The sequence below is a fragment of the Ranitomeya imitator genome, chromosome 2 (genome assembly GCF_032444005.1).
Source record: "Ranitomeya imitator isolate aRanImi1 chromosome 2, aRanImi1.pri, whole genome shotgun sequence".
Taxonomy (NCBI): domain Eukaryota; kingdom Metazoa; phylum Chordata; class Amphibia; order Anura; family Dendrobatidae; genus Ranitomeya; species Ranitomeya imitator.
The window spans coordinates 528,270,514-528,291,712 of NC_091283.1; the positions used below are offsets into that span (position 1 = coordinate 528,270,514).

The window sequence follows — 21,199 nt, forward strand, 5'->3', positions numbered from 1 at the left end:
GCTCTCCAGCGACCAAACAGCGACGCTGCAGCGATCCGGATCGTTGTCGGTATCGCTGCAGCGTCGCTTAATGTGAAGGGGCCTTAAGGCAAGAAACCCCACTTATTAAACCTGGCAGGGCACACCTGTGAAGTGAAAACCATTCCCGGTGACTACCTCTTGAAGCTCATCAAGAGAATACCAAGAGTGTGCAAAGCAGTCATCAAAGCAAAAGGTGGCTACTTTGAAGAACCTAGAATATAAGGCCATGTTCACACAGTGCGTTTTTTACTGCGGAACCGCAGCGTTTTTGCCGCTGCGGTTCCGCAGCTGGTTTCCATGCAGGGTACAGTACAATGTACCCTATGGAAAACAGGAACCGCTGTGCACATGTTCCTGAATTTCAAAAAAAAAGCCGCGCTGAATAGCTGCGGGAAAAAAGAAGTACCATGTCACTTCTTTTTTCGGAGCCGCAGCGGTTCTGCACCCATAGACCTCCATTGCGAGGTCAAACCCGCAGTAAAACCCGCAGATCAAAAATATATCTGCGGGTTTTATTGCGGTTTGTGGTGCCGAACCGCTGCAGCAGGAAGTGCGGGGAAGCGGGCGGAAGTGCGTGGGCGGAGTGTGGCTGCCCCGATCCCACCCCCCATGCTCCGATGCCCCCCCCCGTGCTCCGATGCCCCTCCCTCGTGCTCCGATGGCCCCCCCGTGCTCCGATGCCCCCCCCGTGCCCTAATCTCCCCCCCTTATACTTACCCGGCCTCCCGATGTCCGTCCGGCCGTCTTCTCCCTGGGCGCCGCCATCTTGCAAAATGGCGGGCGCATGCGCAGTGCGCCCGCCGAATCTGCCGGCCGGCAGATTCGTTCCAAAGTGCATTTTGATCACTGAGATATAACCTATCTCAGTGATCAAAATAGAAAATATAGTAAATGACACCCCCCCCCCTTTGTCACCCCCATAGGTAGGGACAATAAAAAAAATTAAGAATTTTTTTTTTTTTTTCCCACTAAGGTTAGGGTTAGGGGTTAGGGGTAGGGTTAGGGTATTTTCAGCCATTTTAACCCTAAAAAACTTCCTAGAAAACACACACACACTCTGCATAGAAAACTGCATAAAAAAAAGGATCAAAAAACGCATCAAAAAACGCACCAAAAAAGCACAAAAAAAGGACCAAAAAAAGGACCTGCGTTTTCTGCCAAGAGCTGCGGTTTCAGTCCTGAAAAAAAAAGGATGGAAATCAGGAACGTGTGAACATACCCTAAGACATATTTTCAGTTGTTTCACACTTTTTTGTTAAGCATATAATTCCACATGTGTTAATTCACAGTTTTGATGCCTCCAGTGTGAATTTACAATTTTCATAGTCATGAAAATACTGAAAAATGTTTAAATGAGAAGGTGTGTCCAAACGTTTGGTTTGTACTGTATGTGCACAGAGGCGGTGGAGAAGATAGAGAAATTAAGTTCTCTGTCTTCTGCACCCATGCTGTGATTTTTCTCATGTGGGAGAATTGAATATCACTTAGGCCTCTTTCACATTTCCGTCTTTCAATTTCCATCATAATGCGTCGTTTTGTGAAAAAAAACGGATCCTGCGAATTTCCCCCCAGGATGCGTTTTTTTCTCATGGACTTGTATTAGCGATGGATTGCGACGCATGGCCACACGTTTCATCCGTCGTGCACTGGATCCGTCTGAATTTGTCGACACATCGCCTGGAAAAAACGTACAAAGAAACGTTTTTTGTCTGCGTCGTAAAAACGTGCCACGACTGATCCTGCGTCGTTGGCTAGAATGGAAGCCTATGGACGCCGGATACGTCGTGGTACGTCACATGACGGAATCCAGCTCTGGATTCCGTTTTTTTACACTGAGCATGCTCCAAATCAGTATTTAGCAGCCAATTGGCCAGACAGCCCCAAATCTATATAAACCTGCCATGTGGCTTCATTCCTCAATGTGCCAGCAAGAAGCATACAAGCAAGAAGCCTGCCAGCAACCTGCCTGATAGATAGATGCATAGATGGTCACAATATTTGCTAGAACTCCTTCCATTTCTGCCACTTGCTCTAAACTCTCTCAAAGATGGGGTGCTAAAACACTCAATATATAGCTTTCCACTATTTTCCAGTAGCCAATCACATTTGGGAGCCTCAAATTTGGAGGTATGGAAAACGGATCCGTAAAAAAAAGGATGAAAAAAAAATAGATAATCTAGCGGATCCGTTGAAAAACTGGATCCATTACATCAGTTTTACACTATTTTTGACGCATCAGTCGATGCGTTGCGCTGACGGATTGTGACGGCCGCCAGATGACGGAAGTGTGAAAGAGGCCTAAGATGACCGCGTTTGAGCCCAGAGTCATTAGCATGATCGGCTCGATCCTCTCACATGAGAGAATCGAAGGTCGTCTGACCCTGGCCTTATTGTGATACTCCGTCATAGATGGTATCAATGGGAATTATTATTAGAGTGAGATTGTAAGCTACGATAAATAATATTTATGCTGCAGGTGTTCTCCTGCAAGTATTTGAGGCTGCTGTGCTCAGGTCAGGAGACCTGTGGTCCGCATTGAAATCATTAATTTTCTGAAGCGTGAAACTGGCCTGCATGTATGTATGAATATGCAGGCCGCTGCAGTGAAAATGATGCCATAATGCTGGGCGATAAGTTACATGGCTGCACAATCTGATTTAATTGAAATACAATGTTGTATGTTAACGGCACAAATGACGTGAAGAAAAGCGTGAACTGTACAGTATTGTTTCATGTCTGAAGATTTCAGTGACTGATGAACAATGATTAATAAGTCATTGTGTATTAAAATGTACCTATAGTTGACCTGAAGGTCCACTTTTGGAGCCACTTTAAAAGCGTTGTCCAGGCTCGGACCTCTAAAGTAGAGGTCCCCAACGCCAGTCCTCAAGGCCCACCAACAGGTCATGTTTTCAGGATTTCCTTAGTCTTGCCCAGGTAATAATTGCATCACCTGTGCAATGCAAAGGAAATCCTGAAAACATGACCTGTTGGTGGGCCTTGAGGACTGGAGTTGGGGACCTCTGCTCTAAAGTCACTCTATGTGACTGCAGACTTAAGAATCCTCACAAGTCCTGTGAATCCTGCGCCGTCATGATTCTCTGGCAAGTATGCTATTTGTATACTTGCTGCCACATGCCAACTAGACGTGACCTCTCTCAATTCACTTGTAATGAGCGAGGCTGCGTACATCTAGTTGGTGTTATGGTTTCAGAGGCAGGTACGAGAGTGGACCCTCTGGACCGTGGAAGACCCCCTCGTGGGCGAGCAGACCCGGTGTTAACCAACCCCTATACAGGGACTGTTTAGGAGCAGGCCCAGAGGTTACCTATCCACGGTAGCAGATACCAGAAGGGACGGCTCAAGTAGAGGGGAAGCTGAAGAGTGGACCAAACAGAGAACCAGAATCGAGGGCGGAGAATCCAGAGGCAGAAGACACGGGAGAAGGAAGGCAGGAACGGGCTGAAGGACACCAGAGACGGAGACGGAACTAAACAAGGAAGAGAGAAAACAAACACAGTAAATACTAGCACAGAAGCGCAGAACCAGTACGGAGGTACAGAGTACGGAGACAAGACGGCCAGAAACTAAAGCAAACGCTTAAGACACTCAGGCACCTCCTAGCAGGGGAGGTGGCCTGATATACCGTGCACTCCACAGGGATTGGCTGCAGAAGCACCACATCCGGTGCCAGAGGATCCGGAACAGAGAGACTGCATCTATCGCCGAAACCTGCGCGCCTGCGCAGAAGCGGACATCCCACGACTAGGAGGAGGAACGCGCCGCATACCGGAAGCAGGAGCTCAGGGACGAGCGATGACGGAAGAAGGCGGCGCAGCCCGAGAGGAGGAAAGGATGACGCGCCGGGACCCGAAAGAAGAACGAGCGAGGGGAGCGGAAGCATGCCGAGGACCAGGAGCAGAGCGGTGAGCAGCAACCGTAACAGTACCCCCCTCTTTAAAATCCCCCCTCCTAAGACTAGAGAGGAATTTGCTAAGTAGACGAGGTGCATTGATATTCTCTCGAGGTTCCCAGGATCTCTCCTCAGGCCCAAAACCCTTCCAATCCACCAGAAAAAACTCTCTCCCACGAACCCTCTTCTTGGCTAGAATATCCCTCACCTCAAAGATATTATCGGCATGGACAGGCTGAGGAGAGGTACAGGAAGAAGGATGGAAGCGATTAAGGACAACAGGTTTGAGCAGAGACACATGAAAAGTGTTGGGAATCTGGAGCAAGGCGGGCAACTTCAGCTTGTAGGCAACTTCGTTGACTCGACTCAGAATCTCGAAGGGACCGATGAAACGAGGACCAAGTTTATAGGATGGTATCTTGAGCCTAATGTAACGAGAGGCAAGCCAAACCTTATCGCCAGGTAAGAATGGAGAAGAATCTAGGCGCCTCTTGTCGGCATGTCTCTTCATCTTAACAGATGTCTTCTCGAGAGCCTCTTTAACCTCACCCCATATTGCAGAGAAATTTAAAGTCAAAGAGTCTGCTGCTGGAACTCCAGTAATGGAAGAAATTGGAAGAGGCATATTCGGATGTTGCCCGAAGATGACAAAAAAAGGAGACTTAGCTGAGGATTCATTAGAATGATTGTTATAGGCGAATTCGGCCCAAGGCAGAAGGCTTACCCAATCATCTTGGTGGGAATTGGTGAAATGACGAAGATAGGCAGCCACAATCTGATTCGTTCGTTCAGCTTGACCATTAGTCTGAGGGTGATAAGCCGATGAAAAATCTAGTGATACCTTCAAAAGCTTGCATAACGCTCTCCAAAAACGTGATGTAAACTGGACTCCTCGGTCTGACACGATGTTTTGAGGGAAACCATGAAGTTTGAAGATATTGGAAATAAAGATCTTCGCCAATTCTGGAGCTGAGGGAAGTCCAGGCAAGGGAACAAAATGGGCCATCTTGGAGAACCGATCTACTACCGTAAGGATGACTGTACAACTAGAGGATCTCGGTAAATCGGTAATGAAGTCCATGGCGATGTGTTGCCACGGACTAGAAGGCACAGGAAGAGGAAGCAAACCTCCACGAGGTAACTGTCTAGGCACTTTGCACTTGGCACAGCAGGGACAGGAGGCGACAAACTCTTCGACATCAAGACGTAACGAAGGCCACCAATAGTAGCGGGAGATGAGAAGGGAGATTTTCTTTATCCCGGCGTGGCCTGCCAATTTGGAGGAATGTCCCCAACGCAGCACTGTCTCTCTGTCTTTCTCAGTGACAAAAGTCTTACCCGGAGGTGGACAGATTATACTTAAAGGAGCCACAGTAACGATTTTACCGGGATCCACGATATGCGCTGGTTCTTAGTCGAAGTCCTCAGGCTGCGATAGTCTGGACAGAGCATCTGCTTTGACGTTCTTGTCACCAGGCCGAAAACGAAGCTCGAAGTCGAAGCGGGCAAAAATCAGGGACCATCGAGCCTGCCGTGGATTAAGTCTGTGCGCGGTTTGAAGATAGGCCAAATTCTTGTGGTCAGAAAAAATTACAAAAGGATGAACGGCTCCTTCTAGAAGATGCCTCCACTCCCCTAGAGCCAGCTTTATGGCTAAGAGCTCTCGGTCCCCAATGGTATAATTACGTTCCGAAGCTGAGAACGTCTTGGAAAAGAAGCCGCAGGGAACCAGTCGACCCATAGAAGACCTTTGGGAGAGCACGGCTCCGGCACCTGAGGACGAGGCATCCACTTCGAGAATGAATGGTCTATTGATCTCTGGATGGTGTAATACTGGAGCGGAGGAAAAGGATTGCTTCAGAAGCTCAAAGGCTTTTTCGGCCTCTGGGGTCCAAGTCTTCGGATTGGAACCTTTATGAGTGAGAGCAGTAAGAGGCCGAACTACTGAGGAGAAATGTGAAATAAATTGCCTGTAGTAGTTGGCAAACCCCAGAAACCGCTGGATGGCTTTTGTTCCATAGGGACGTGGCCAATTGAGAATGGTTCTCAGCTTTTCAGGATCCATCTTGAGACCAGTATCCGAAATGATGTATCCAAGAAAAGGCAGTGAAGTTTGTTCGAAGAGACACTTCTCATACTTGGCATAAAGACGATTCTCTCTCAGGTGTTGCAAAACCAAACGGACGCTTCTTCTGTGAGACGGTGGGTCAGCCGAAAAAATTAGAATGTCGTCTAGATACACCACAACACAAGAGTAAAGAAGGTCTCGGAAGATGTCATTGACGAACTCTTGGAAGACTGCGGGAGCATTGCAGAGACCGAACGGCATGACCAGGTATTCGTAATGCCCGTCCCGAGTATTGAAAGCAGTTTTCCATTCATCGCCAGCGCGGATTCGAACAAGATTATAAGCACCTCGAAGATCTAGCTTCGTAAAGATTCGCGCCCCTCTTAGTCGATCGAAGAGCTCAGGAATGAGAGGCAGAGGGTACTTGTTCTTGATAGTAATATTGTTCAAACCCCTGTAATCAATGCAGGGTCGAAGAGATCCGTCCTTTTTCTTGACGAAGAAGAATCCCGCACCTGCAGGGGAAGAAGACTTTCGGATGAATCCTCTAGACAAATTCTCCTGGACGTATTCAGTCATAGCTTTGGTCTCAGCAGGAGATAGAGGGTAAATCCTCCCTCTAGGTGGAGTGGAACCAGGAAGAAGTTCTATCGGGCAATCGTAGACTCGATGCGGAGGAAGACTCTCTGCTTCTTTCTTATCAAAAACATCAATGTAGGACCAGTATGGAGTAGGTAGTCCGGAAGGAACGGAATCAGTTGGAAGCGGAACTACAGGGCAAACGGGCAGAAGACATTGTTTTTGACACGTAGATCCCCAACGGAGCACGTCACCCGAACGCCAGTCCAGAGTAGGCTCATGCATACGGAGCCAAGGTAAACCTAGGAGCAGAGCATGGGTTAGATTAGGCAAGACATAGAGAGTAATCTTCTCACGATGAAGAGCCCCGATACACAGGTCTATCTCCTCCGTAATCAAGCTGACGGCGTCTTGCAAGGGCCTCCCATCCACGGAAGCAATTTGACGAGGAGAATCCAAAGAGAGAACTGGAACGCGAAGCCTCCAAACTGCCTCAAGACTGATAAAGTTGCCCGCCGCGCCCGAATCCACATACGCGACCTCAGAAAAACGCTTCTGATTGAGAACTAGCAAAACTGACAGAAACAAGGGTTGAGAGGAATCAGAAACACCTAGGGAGGCCTCTCTTACCTGTCCTAGGTGGAGGAGTTTTCCGGTCTCTCAGGACATGCTCGTAGTAAATGTGAGGCGCTACCGCAGTAAAAGCAGAGTCCCTGGGAACGTCTCTCCTGACGGCGTTGCTCTGCCAACTTGACCCGATCTACTTGCATAGGCTCTGGCAAGGAAGCTGTAGTAGACGACAAGGACCGCGGACTCCCTGACCTGCGGATGGATGGTAGAGAACGAACAGACCTCCTTTCTCTAGTGGTCTCACGTGTTCGTTCTTGAAAGCATAGGTCTATGCGCGTGGACAAGGATATGAGGTCATCTAAAGATGTTGGGGTATCCCGTCTAGCCAACTCATCCTTTATTCGACTGGACAGACCTCGCCAGAAGGCGCTAACCAGGGCCTCGTTGTTCCACCCTAACTCAGAGGCTAAAGTACGAAAGCGTATGGCGTATTGGCCAACGGATAGAGAACCTTGCTGGAGGTTGAAAAGCGACTCAGTTGTGGAAGCTAAGCGCCCGGGCTCATCAAAAACCCTACGGAAAGTCTCTAAGAAAGAAGTTAGTTGGGTGACAACAGGATCATCCCGCTCCCACAGAGGATTAATCCAGGCCAAAGCCTCCCCCTCTAAATGAGACACTATAAAAGCCACCTTGGCCCGGTCGGAAGGATACTGTTGGGGAAGGAGCTCAAAGTGGAGACGGCACTGGTTCAGAAATCCCCTACAGAGCTTGGGATCCCCGCTAAACCTTGGGGGTTTGCCGAGGCGAGGGGGCGGATGGGACGAGGGAGTCAAGTTAGAATCCTGCGAAACCTGAGCGAAAACCGTGGAGAGAGACTGCAAATTAAATAAACGGTCATCAATGGAAGCCATATAGGACAGCATACGCGCCTGCGTATAGCGCTGTTGGGAGAGTTCCTGCTGCAAACCCGCAATTTGATTAGCATTAACTGGATTGGCGGTTTGTAAAGAGGTCAGACGAGACTCCATGTTTTTCATGAAGGACATGATGTGCTGCTGATTGTCGCGCAAGTGCGCCAATTCATTCTGAGCAGAGAACGCGGCACCCGCGGGGTCCATGGCCTGAGTGTACTGTTATGGTTTCAGAGGCAGGTACGAGAGTGGACCCTCTGGACCGTGGAAGACCCCCTCGTGGGCGAGCAGACCCGGTGTTAACCAACCCCTATACAGGGACTGTTTAGGAGCAGGCCCAGAGGTTACCTATACACGGTAGCGGATACCAGAAGGGACGGCTCAAGTAGAGGGGAAGCTGAAGAGTGGACCAAACAGAGAACCAGAATCGAGGGCAGAGAATCCAGAGGCAGAAGACACGGGAGAAGGAAGGCAGGAACGGGCTGAAGGACACCAGAGACGAAGACGGAACTAAACAAGGAAGAGAGAAAACAAACACAGTAAATACTAGCGCAGAACCAGTACGGAGGTACAGAGTACGGAGACAAGACGGCCAGAGACTAAAGCAAACGCTAAAGACACTCAGGCACCTCCTAGCAGGGGAGGTGGCCTGATATACCGTGCACTCCACAGGGATTGGCTGCAGAAGCACCACATCCGGTGCCAGAGGATCCGGAACAGAGAGACTGCATCTATCGCCGAAACCTGCGCGCCTGCGCAGAAGCGGACATCCCACGACTAGGAGGAGGAACGCGCCGCAGGAGCGCAGGGACGAGAGATGACGGAAGAAGGCGGCGCAGCCCGAGAGGAGGAAAGGACGACGTGCGGGACCCGAAAGAAGAACGAGCGAGGGGAGCGGAAGCATGCCGAGGACCAGGAGGAGAGCGGTGAGCAGCAACCGTAACAGTTGGCATGTGACCAAATGTATGCAAATCGCCATAATTTTGAACAGAAGCACTTAGTTTTTTCTGTTTTATTCCATTGTAAATCCAACATAAACATATTGTTTATTCTGAATGTGCTATATTAAAGAACATTTTGCCCTGTAGCATAAAGCTGCAGGCACTCTGTTCTCACAGCTGAATGAGCCCCAAATGTTGTAGGCGCCAGACTCTTTGTAGTAAAATTTAAATTACAATTCTCTAATCTAATAACAAATCCTTATCAATTTTTCTTATTATGGGTCCCTTGCAAATCCGTCAGCAGGTAGCTGTTTTAGGCGGCCTGTAGTCTGTCGATGGATTCTTGAAGCTGTATCTACTCAAACATCTGCACTCCTTAAAGGAAGCATTTCTGGTAAATAATGCCACACTAGGGAATTAGTACACGATGCATTATGACGTCTCAAGCAGACATTCTGTCCAACATGATTATCAGCTTTTGTCTTTTCTGGCATTGTTTTATGCATGCTTACCTGCGGTATGACTTCCTGCTCAGCGGGTAATAATGTCTCCCTGCTCCATCTGCTTCATTACTATTTCTTTCTGATGCTTTCCTTTCAGCTGCCACACAGCGCACGCTTCTAAGTCATATTTGTATGCAGTTTTGCTTATCGGGGAAACATTTATTTCTAAGCAGCAAAAGAATTCACGCCAGATAAATAAAGCATCTTCACAGCCGTGTTATGGTGGCCATGCACTTTCAATGGCTAAACAATCTCCCCGTACACAAGCAGTCTCGGTTCAGCCATGTATAATGTGTTTTCAGTGAGAAGAGGGAAATAAGCTGCTGCCGAATACCTCTTCCATTGACTTATCAACTTTGAGATTAAAGGGCTCTTTTAATCCAACCTATCTAGTCCACCATCACCCTGATATATGCTGAATGGGCATCAGGTGAACATGTCATGCATATAAGTCAGTCACGCCTGCAGAAATCGTCATATTTGTCCAGTGTAAGTCGTTAGGCACATTCATATACTCTTTTCCATTTTTGCCCATCAAACATAGCTACATTTTATCTATTGTGACACTCCTTTGGATTCATTTGGCGCCGCTTTTTAATGCGTTTTGATCTTTTCTTATCTGTTTTTAAAGTCTGAAGGAGGTAAACTGATTGAAGTTTTTCCATTGTCACTTAGTAATGGATTAGTTAAATCTAATGGAAAATGGATGGCTTCTGTTTTAGTGGATTCCCATGAATTTTATAGCCACGTCTGATCCTCTAAATCTAGCAAGAATAGGACTTGCACTGAGCTTATAGGTAACCTTTCAGGTCCTATAATTCTATTTATCTGGATATGTAAAGGTAATCTGCAGGTTAGTAGTGTTATGGGTGGGCCCAGCCACTGTACTGAAAATGTGGCAGAAAGGAGAAAATTGACTATTTTCCCGGGAGCAGCTCTGTTTTATCTTCGTATTTTGGCTTTCTGCAGTACAGATGTTAGCAAAGTATTTGGCACTTAATGAGTTAACGTTTGTTACCTCAATCAGTGGGAGTTATCAGACAGCTTTCACTGGGGTGTGTGTTGTGATAGGCAATTCAGTATCAAAATGGACATAGCGGTCAGAGCACATACAGTGATCTGACAATAACCCAAAATAATAGAACGAGCTCTGAGACGTGGGAACTCTGCAGACCGCAATCCCTAATCCTCTCCAAACAACACTAGAGGCAGCCGTGGATTGCGCCTAACTCTGCCTATGCATCTAGGCACAGCCTGAGAAACTAACTAGCCTGAAGATAGAAAATAATCCTACCTTGCCTCAGAGAAATACCCCAAAGGAAAAGGCAGCCCCCCACATATAATGACTGTGAGTTAAGATGAAATGACAAACGTAGGGATGAAATAGATTCAGCAAATTGAGGCCCGACTTTCTTAACAGAGCGAGGATAGGAAAGATAACTTTGCGGTCTACACAAAACCCTAAAGAAAACCACGCAAAGGGGGCAAAAAGACCCTCCGTACCGAACTAACGGCACGGAAGTACACCCTTTGCGTCCCAGAGCTTCCAGCAAAACAAATAGACAAGCTGGACAGAAAAAATAGCAAACAAATAGCAAAGAAGAACTTAGCTATGCAGAGCAGCAGGCCAAAGGAATGATCCAGGGAAAAACAAGTCCAACACTGGAACATTGACAGGAAGTATGGATCAAAGCACTAGGTGGAGTTAAGTAGAGAAGCACCTAACGACCTCACCAGATCACCTGAGGGAGGAAACTCAGAAGCCGCAGTACCACTTTCCTCCACAAACGGAAGCTCCCAGAGAGAATCAGCCGAAGTACCACTTGTGACCACAGGAGGGAGCTCTGCCACAGAATTCACAACAGTACCCCCCCTTGAGGAGGGGTCACCGAACCCTCACCAGAGCCCCCAGGCCGACCAGGATGAGCCACATGAAAGGCACGAACAAGATCGGGAGCATGGACATCAGAGGCAAAAACCCAGGAATTATCTTCCTGAGCATAACCCTTCCATTTAACCAGATACTGGAGTTTCCGTCTTGAAACACGAGAATCCAAAATCTTCTCCACAATATACTCCAATTCCCCCTCCACCAAAACCGGGGCAGGAGGGTCAACAGATGGAACCATAGGTGCCACGTATCTCCGCAACAATGACCTATGGAATACGCTATGCATGGAAAAAGAATCTGGGAGGGTCAGACGAAAAGACACAGGATTAAGAACCTCAGAAATCCTATACGGACCAATGAAACGAGGTTTAAACTTAGGAGAGGAAACCTTCATAGGAACATGACGAGAAGATAACAAAACCAGATCCCCAACACGAAGTCGGGGACCCACACGGCGTCTGCGATTAGCGAAACGTTGAGCCTTCTCCTGGTACAAGGTCAAATTGTCCACTACATGAGTCCAAATCTGCTGCAACCTGTCCACCACAGTATCCACACCAGGACAGTCCGAAGACTCAACCTGTCCTGAAGAGTAACGAGGATGGAACCCAGAATTGCAGAAAAATGGCGAAACCAAGGTAGCCGAGCTGGCCCGATTATTAAGGGCGAACTCAGCCAAAGGCAAAAAGGACACCCAGTCATCCTGATCGGCAGAAACAAAGCATCTCAGATAGGTTTCCAAGGTCTGATTGGTTCGTTCGGTCTGGCCATTAGTCTGAGGATGGAAAGCCGAGGAAAAAGACAAGTCAATGCCCATCCTACCACAAAAAGCTCGCCAAAACCTCGAAACAAACTGGGAACCTCTGTCAGAAACGATATTCTCTGGAATGCCATGCAAACGAACCACATGCTGGAAGAACAATGGCACCAAATCAGAGGAGGAAGGCAATTTAGACAAGGGTACCAGATGGACCATCTTAGAAAAGTGATCACATTCCACCCAAATGACTGACATCTTTTGAGAAACGGGAAGATCTGAAATAAAATCCATAGAGATATGTGTCCAAGGCCTCTTCGGGACCGGCAAGGGCAAAAGCAACCCACTGGCACGAGAACAGCAGGGCTTAGCCCGAGCACAAATCCCACAGGACTGCACAAAAGTACGCACATCCCGCGACAGAGATGGCCACCAAAAGGATCTAGCCACTAACTCTCTGGTACCAAAGATTCCAGGATGACCAGCCAACACCGAACAATGAACCTCAGAGATAACTTTATTCGTCCACCTATCCGGGACAAACAGTTTCTCCGCTGGACAACGATCAGGTTTATTAGCCTGAAATTTTTGCAGCACCCGCTGCAAATCAGGGGAGATGGCAGACACAATTACTCCTTCCTTGAGGATACCCGCCGGCTCAGATAAACCCGGAGAGTCGGGCACAAAACTCCTAGACAGAGCATCCGCCTTCACATTTTTAGAGCCCGGAAGGTACGAAATCACAAAGTCAAAACGGGCAAAAAACAGCGACCAACGAGCCTGTCTAGGATTCAAACGCTTAGCAGACTCGAGATAAGTCAAGTTCTTATGATCAGTCAATACTACCACGCGATGCTTAGCTCCCTCAAGCCAATGACGCCACTCCTCGAATGCCCACTTCATGGCCAGCAACTCTCGGTTGCCCACATCATAATTTCGCTCAGCAGGCGAAAACTTCCTGGAAAAAAAAGCGCATGGTTTCATCACTGAGCAAACAGAACCTCTCTGTGACAAAACAGCCCCTGCTCCAATCTCAGAAGCATCAACCTCGACCTGGAACGGAAGAGAAACATCTGGTTGACACAACACAGGGGCAGAAGAAAAATGACGCTTCAACTCTTGAAAAGCTTCCACAGCAGCAGAAGACAAATTGACCAAATCAGCACCCTTCTTGGTCAAATCGGTCAATGGTTTGGCAATACTAGAAAAATTGCAGATGAAGCGACGATAAAAATTAGCAAAGCCCAGGAACTTTTGCAGACTTTTCAGAGATGTCGGCTGAGTCCAATCATGGATGGCTTGGACCTTAACAGGATCCATCTCGATAGTAGAAGGGGAAAAGATGAACCCCAAAAATGAAACCTTCTGCACACCAAAGAGACACTTTGATCCCTTCACAAACAAAGAATTAGCACGCAGGACCTGAAAAACCGTTCTGACCTGCTTCACATGAGACTCCCAATCATCCGAGAAGATCAAAATGTCATCCAAGTACACAATCAGGAATTTATCCAGGTACTCTCGGAAGATGTCATGCATAAAGGACTGAAACACTGATGGAGCATTGGCAAGTCCGAATGGCATCACTAGATACTCAAAATGACCCTCGGGAGGGCAGCACGGTGGCGCAGTGGTTAGCACTGCAGCCTTGCAGCGCTGGAGTCCTGGGTTCTAATCCCACCCAGGACAACATCTGCAAAGAGTTTGTATGTTCTCTCCGTGTTTGCGTGGGTTTCCTCCGGGTACTCCGGTTTCCTCCCACATTCCAAAGACATACTGATAGGGAATTTAGATTGTGAGCCCCATTGGGGACAGTGATGATAATGTGTGCAACCTGTAAAGCGCTGCGGAATATGTTAGCGCTATATATAAAAAAAAATAAAGATTATTAAATGCAGTTTTCCATTCATCGCCTCGCCTGATTCGCACCAGATTATACGCACCACGAAGATCTATCTTGGTGAACCAACTAGCCCCCTTAATCCGAGCAAACAAATCAGATAACAATGGCAAGGGGTACTGAAATTTAACAGTGATCTTATTAAGAAGGCGGTAATCTATACAAGGTCTCAGCGAACCATCCTTCTTGGCTACAAAAAAGAACCCTGCTCCTAATGGCGACGATGACGGGCGAATATGCCCCTTCTCCAGGGATTCCTTCACATAACTGCGCATAGCGGTGTGCTCAGGCACGGATAAATTAAACAGTCGACCTTTTGGGAATTTACTACCAGGAATCAAATTGATAGCACAATCACAATCCCTATGCGGAGGTAGGGCATCGGACTTGGGCTCATCAAATACATCCCGGTAATCAGACAAGAACTCTGGAACCTCAGAAGGGGTGGATGACGAAATTGACAGAAATGGAACATCAACATGTACCCCCTGACAACCCCAGCTGGACACCGACATGGATTTCCAATCCAATACTGGATTATGGGCTTGTAGCCATGGCAACCCCAACACGACCACATCATGCAGATTATGCAACACCAGAAAGCGAATAACCTCCTGATGTGCAGGAGCCATGCACATGGTCAGCTGGGTCCAGTATTGAGGCTTATTCTTGGCCAAAGGCGTAGCATCAATTCCTCTCAATGGAATAGGACACTGCAAGGGCTCCAAGAAAAACCCACAACGCTTAGCATACTCCAAGTCCATCAAATTCAGGGCAGCGCCTGAATCCACAAACGCCATGACAGAATACGATGACAAAGAGCAGATCAAGGTAACGGACAGAAGATATTTTGACTGTACTGTACCAATGGTGGCAGACCTAGCGAACCGCTTAGTGCGCTTAGGACAATCAGAGATAGCATGAGTGGAATCACCACAGTAGAAACACAGCCCATTCAGACGTCTGTGTTCTTGCCGTTCAACTCTGGTCATAGTCCTATCGCACTGCATAGGCTCAGGTTTAATCTCAGGTAATACCACCAAATGGTGCACAGATTTACGCTCACGCAAGCGTCGACCGATCTGAATGGCCAAAGACATAGACTCATTCAAACCAGCAGGCATAGGAAATCCTTAAGGGCTTCAGAGAGACCCTTTCTGAATATAGCTGCCAGCGCAGATTCATTCCATTGAGTGAGCACAGACCACTTTCTAAATTTCTGGCAATATACCTCTATCTCATCCTGAGCCTGACAAAGAGCCAGCAAATTTTTTTCTGCCTGATCCACTGAATTAGGCTCATCGTACAGCAATCCAAGCGCCAGGAAAAACGCATCGATATTACTTAATGCAGGATCTCCTGACGCAAGAGAAAATGCCCAGTCCTGAGGGTCACCACGCAAAAAAGAAATGACGATCCTAACCTGTTGAACTGGGTCACCAGAGGAGCGAGGTTTCAAAGCCAGAAATAGTTTACAATTATTTTTGAAACTCAGAAATTTAGTTCTATCTCCAAAAAACAAATCTGGAATAGGAATTCTCGGTTCTAACAAAGAATTCTGAACCACAAAATCTTGAATATTTTGAACTCTTGCCGTGAGCTGATCCACACATGAAGACAGACCTTTAATGTCCATTGCTACACCTGTCCTGAACCACCCAAATGTCTAGGGGAAAAAAAAAGGCAAAACACAGTGCAAAGAAAAAAAAATGGTCTCAGAACTTCTTTTTTCCCTCTATTGAGAATCATTAGCACTTTTGGCTTCCTGTACTGTTGTGATAGGCAATTCAGTATCAAAATGGACAAAATGACCCTAGTCATAAGCACGGTGTATTCACAGGAGTATACCTTATGTTAGCAGATTAATGTACTACAGAGACAATCTTATGCCAACATGTCAAACACTAGCACCTCTCAAATAATGAAACAATGGTCAAAAATCAAGGATGTACTCATCCATATGCTGCCGCCCATCCCGACGCGTTTCCCCCCAGGTAAATACACAGGGCAGCCCTTCACTGAGAGCGGTCATTCCGGGTCGCAGCTCACTGTAGTTGCCCTGGACTTGCTGAGCGGTTACTTCGGGACGCAGCTTATTATAGCTTCCTCGGTCCGCTAGAGGCCCCACTCCTTCCCCTGATGAACCCTGATGGAGCTTCACTCCATCCTCAACCCAAAAAGGTCCACAAGTTCATCTTTGATGATACCAGCTCATACCAGTACCCCACCTCCACCTTGCTGGCATCTGAGTCGGAGTGGAGCTCTCTGCCCTTTACTGATCCAGCCTCTGGCCCATCAAGAGTCACTCTCATTTCATCAGTCCATAACACCTTTGAAAAGTCAGTCTTAAGATATTCCTTGGCCCAGTCTTGACGTTTTATCTAATGTTTCTTGTTCAAAGGTGGTCGTTTTTCAGCCTTCCTTACCGTGGCCATGTCCCTGAGTATCGCACACCTTGTGCTCTTTGTTACTCCAGTAATGTTGCAGCTCTGAATTATGGCAAAACTGGTGGCAAATGGCATCTTGGCTGCTTCACGCTTGATTTTCCTCAATTCATGGACAGTTATTTTGCACCTTTTTTGCCAAACACGCTTCTTGCGACCCTGTTGGCTGTTTTCCATGAAACGCTTGATTGTTCGGTGATCACGCTTCAAAAGTTTGGCAATTTCAAGACTGCTGCATCCCTCTGCGAGACATCTCACAATTTTGGACTTTTCGGAGCTCGTCAAATCTCTCTTCTGGCCCATTTTGCGAAAGGAAAGGAAGTTGCCTAGTAAGTAAGCACACCTTATATAGGGTTTTGATGTCATTAGACAACACCTCTGCTCATTACAGAGATGCACATCACCTGATTAACTTACTTGGTAGCTGGCTCTCAAGCCTGAACAGCTTGGAGTAGGACAACATGTCTAAAAAGTATCATGTGATCAAAATACAACTTGCCTAATAATTCTGCACACAGTGTAATGATACAGCCCTAACCTCCTAGTGTTACCCCCTGCATGATTAGAAATACCGATGACTAACAACTTTCAGATAAGGTTTCTGTGGGGGTAGCAGAGCTGAGTTTAGCTTTGTCACATTACAAACTGTTTTATCAACTCTACTCTTCTCCTAGCCTTGTCACCATTTCTGTACTGCCCCTACCCCACATTTTCTGTACAGAAATATCCGTAATTACACTTATGTCTGCAGTGCTCAGAATAAGCTGTGCTCGCTCTGTAGTGACATCTCTCACAGGAGTAGCCCAGAACAGACTCATCCTTTGTGAGATATAATGACAGCCCTAATCTCACTGCAGAGCAAGCTCAAGTTGCTTGAGCACAGCAGAGATAGGTGTGATTACATCTCACACACTGAGAAACCTGCTCTTAGCTATGGTGGGGGCATGTTCTTTCTTCAGTGTTTTGCTGCTTTCTTATGATTGGTCAATATCATGGGGAGGGGGAGGGAAAGTATACGCCCCTAGCAAAATCTATTTGTTCATGCTCACTTTGACATATCAAGCGTTAACACAATAGATGCCAAATACGTTGATTGCCATTATCTCTGGTATGGAGAGTCAAAATAAAGAAAACTCTTACCTCGTGTGTACAGTTCAATATGAAAAATTTGGTGAAAGATTTTCTTTTGTAACGTGACCTCTGACATTTTATATCCTGGAACATCCTCCTTTTCACATTACTTTAGTATATTGATGTTCTTCTGATATAATAAACTTTATGAATATCGCTAAAATATTAAAGAATTTGTTCAAACTAACATATTGATGACCTAACATTTGGAGTTGTTCCTATAAGGGTATGTGTACACGATCAGTATACGCTGCATAGCGTCCAACCCGCAGCGTCTAGATGTTACAGCAGAGTGGATGGGATTTTAAGAAATTCCATGTCCACAGATGCCCGCACCTCACCTGCAGAGACGGATATGCGGTGCGTCTCTCCAGACCGCAGCATGTCTATTTATCTTGCGATGAATCCGCACGCTTCAGTGAACACATGCGGATTCACCTGCATTCAATAGACGGCAGCGCTTTGTACACATGCGGACATGTGCTGCATCCAAAACGTTGCCAATTCCAGATTGTCTGCACATTCACTTAGAGATTCTTTTTTATGGGTTGATACACAAGTAACCTATAGAATCTCCTTGTACGCTAGCATTTAGCTATCTGTGTATCCATAGGCGTTACTGCCATGCTTCACTGTCCGCAATAGACGCTGTCATGTAATCCTCTCGGTCTCCATTTGTCTATATGCTAGAGCCCTCCATGTCGTACAGTATCCGTAGCCTCATTTTTTTTCCCCTCTTGCAATTTTGAGGAATTGCTTTGAGTTCATTATTCTTCTTTTGAGACCATATGTTACAAGTCTACGCCAGATTGTGAGGGGTCTGCTTGGGCCCTATAGGTTTCTGCAAATGCTGATGTCATTCTGGTTTGGATTTCTAATGGGATTCCACTTTCATTTGTTTTGCACGTGTACTGGAGCCGATCCAATATTTCTGAGAAGCTTTTCATATACTTCAATAATCCTTTTTTCTCTTTTGTTTTTTAGCTTCATTGCACAGAACATCATGAGACTGCAGCGCCTCGGGATAACACACATCCTCAATGCTGCCGAGGGGAATTCCTTCATGCACGTGAACACAAATACTGCCTTCTACAACGGCACAGGGATTACCTACCATGGTATTAAAGCCAACGACAGACCAAATTTTGACCTGAGCTCTTACTTTGAGGAAGCCTCCGACTTTATTGATAAAGCATTGTCACAAAAAGATGGTGAGTAGATAACAAAAGGTAATTTAAAAATAATCTATATCCAGGGCATGGCATATAAGAAACCAATCATGTAAAATAAAAAAGAAAATACACGGCACCACTGCTGCCAAAAATCCCAATAGTACCATAGCTATGTGCCGCCGCTGTGCTGTATATGCCTTTAACAGACAACTCGGGTGCACTGAATCCAGTAATGTATTGAAGTCCAAATGAAGAAAAAACGAGAGTGCACTCACCGGTCTTGAAAACTTCGATCCTTTATTTACAACATGTGCAGGCAACCAAAGGGAGAACGTGGACAGAAAGGACGACGGCCGTTTCGCACTACTGCGCTTCTACGGGTCCTGTAAATACCAGAAAATTCACCTGAACCCCTTTTGCGTTTCCCTTTTTTGCTCCCCTTCTTCCCACGGCCAAAACTTTTTTTTATTTTTCTGTCAATATGGTCATGTGAGTTCTTGATATTTTGCGGGACAAGTTGTACTTTTGAATGGCACCATTGATTTTACCATATCATGTACTGGAAAACGGGGAAAAAATCAAAATGTGGTGAAATTGCAAAAAAAAAGTGCAATTCCACAGTTGTTTATTGGATTTTTTTTACCATGTTGTCTAAATTCTAAACTGACCTGCCATTATGATTCTCCAGGTCATTTCAAGTTCACGGACACCAAACATTTCTAGGTTCTTTTTTATTTAAGTTGCCATTTTCCGATACTCGTTGTATCTCCATTTTTCGTGATCTGCTGTTGGTTGAGGGCTTATTTTTTTTGCGCGCCGATCTGACGTTTTTATTGATACCATTTTGGTGTAGATACGTTCTTTTGATCACCCGTTATTGCATTTTATTGCAATATTGCAGCAACCCAAAAAATGTAATTCTGGCATTTAGATTTTTTTTTCTTGCTACGCTGTTTAGTTGTTCTTCTGAAATCAGCATTTGAAGTGTAAAAGCAGTGACCTAACATTTAAAAGCCAGAGGCAGGCGAAGTGGATGGGGAATCACGGAATCAATCTGGGAGCATTCTTACCTATATTGGGACAGGTATGGAGTCAGGGATTGTGCCACCAAACCACATTTCTAATGATTGGGCACAAAGCTCATAAGTGGTTTCCTCTTGCTAAGGCTACGTTCACATTAGCGTTTTGCGTGTTTGCGTCGGGCGACGCAGCGGCGACGCATGCGTCATGCACCCCTATATTTAACATGGGGGACGCATGGACATGCGTTGTGCTGCACTGTGCGACGCATGCGATTTTTTTGGCCCCAAGCGTCGGGCGCAGAAAACGCAACAAGTTGCATTTTTCTTACGTCCAAATTTCGGCAAAAAAGGACTCATGCGTCACAAAACGCAGCGTTTTTGCATGCGTTTTTATTTGCGTTGTGCGTTGCGTCGCCGACGCAGCGGCGCACAACGCAAATGTGAACGTAGCCTAAAAGGTGCGTCTTATAAGTCCACAAATTTACTGTAGATTGTACTATCTGAATTGTAATTGTTTATAATCAAAAACTGTCAGGACCAGATTATAGGGATTACATCACCACTTTGAGGGAATATGGACTTCCACTAAAACACCGTTCTTAAAGGGATTGTCCAGTTGTGTTTTTTTTAATCACGTAAATGCAAATATCTGAGGCTGAAACTATTTTTTCAGTTGGGGTGAATTAAAGATTTTGTATTGTTTGCCATGTTATAGCTTCTTTGTTTCTCTGCACATTCAAGTTTGAAGTGGTATATTTATTTGTTTTACTCACCTATATAGCATCATTAATTCTACAGTGTTTTAAAGACCTAATCATCACTTTCTTCATTGGGGCTCACAATCTAAATTCCCTATCGGTGTATCTTTGGAATGTGAGTTTAAACTGCCGTACCTAGAGTACCCCAGCACCGCAAGACTACAGTAGTATCCACTGAGCCACCGTTCTGCCCATAATTTGTGCTCATGATGTCACGGATGTGTCAGAGGCTGCAGATAGTTGCACTGCATCTAGCTGCAGAAAATCTCAGGGGTTGGCTTTGCAGACTTCTTCCTAGTCCTTCTGACTTTAGGACACAGTGGCATCCTCCCCCGGCTCTAGTTGACATACCTGAACTGGGGGGTCTATAACTCCCAACTTGCTGCTGGAAGTTGCAGTTGATATTTCTATTTCCATTTCCCTGTTGAGGCTTGGAGCCATAGCAGTTTGCTCTCTTCCTTCTTGGTGTTGCTGGAGGACGTCTGTGTTTCTCTCTGAGCCTACTGAAGCGAAGTGTTCCCCCTTGTTTGTGTATCCCACCTGTCTTTAGTGGTAGTGGAGATTAACTAGAGCTCATTTTGTTCTCCCCTATGCAGGGCCTATCACCATGGTCAGGCA

At 46.3% G+C, this 21,199-nt stretch overlaps 1 protein-coding gene across 1 annotated transcript in view; it reads left to right on the top strand.

Moving 5' to 3' along the window:
• The window catches only part of DUSP3 (dual specificity phosphatase 3), a 110,822-nt gene that overhangs the window by 50,305 nt on the left and 39,318 nt on the right, over positions 1-21,199 (top strand). Inside the window, exon 2 of the mRNA XM_069751858.1 lies at positions 18,614-18,840. Coding sequence (XP_069607959.1) covers positions 18,614-18,840 — 227 coding nt within the window. The remainder of the gene's footprint in view (positions 1-18,613; positions 18,841-21,199) is intronic.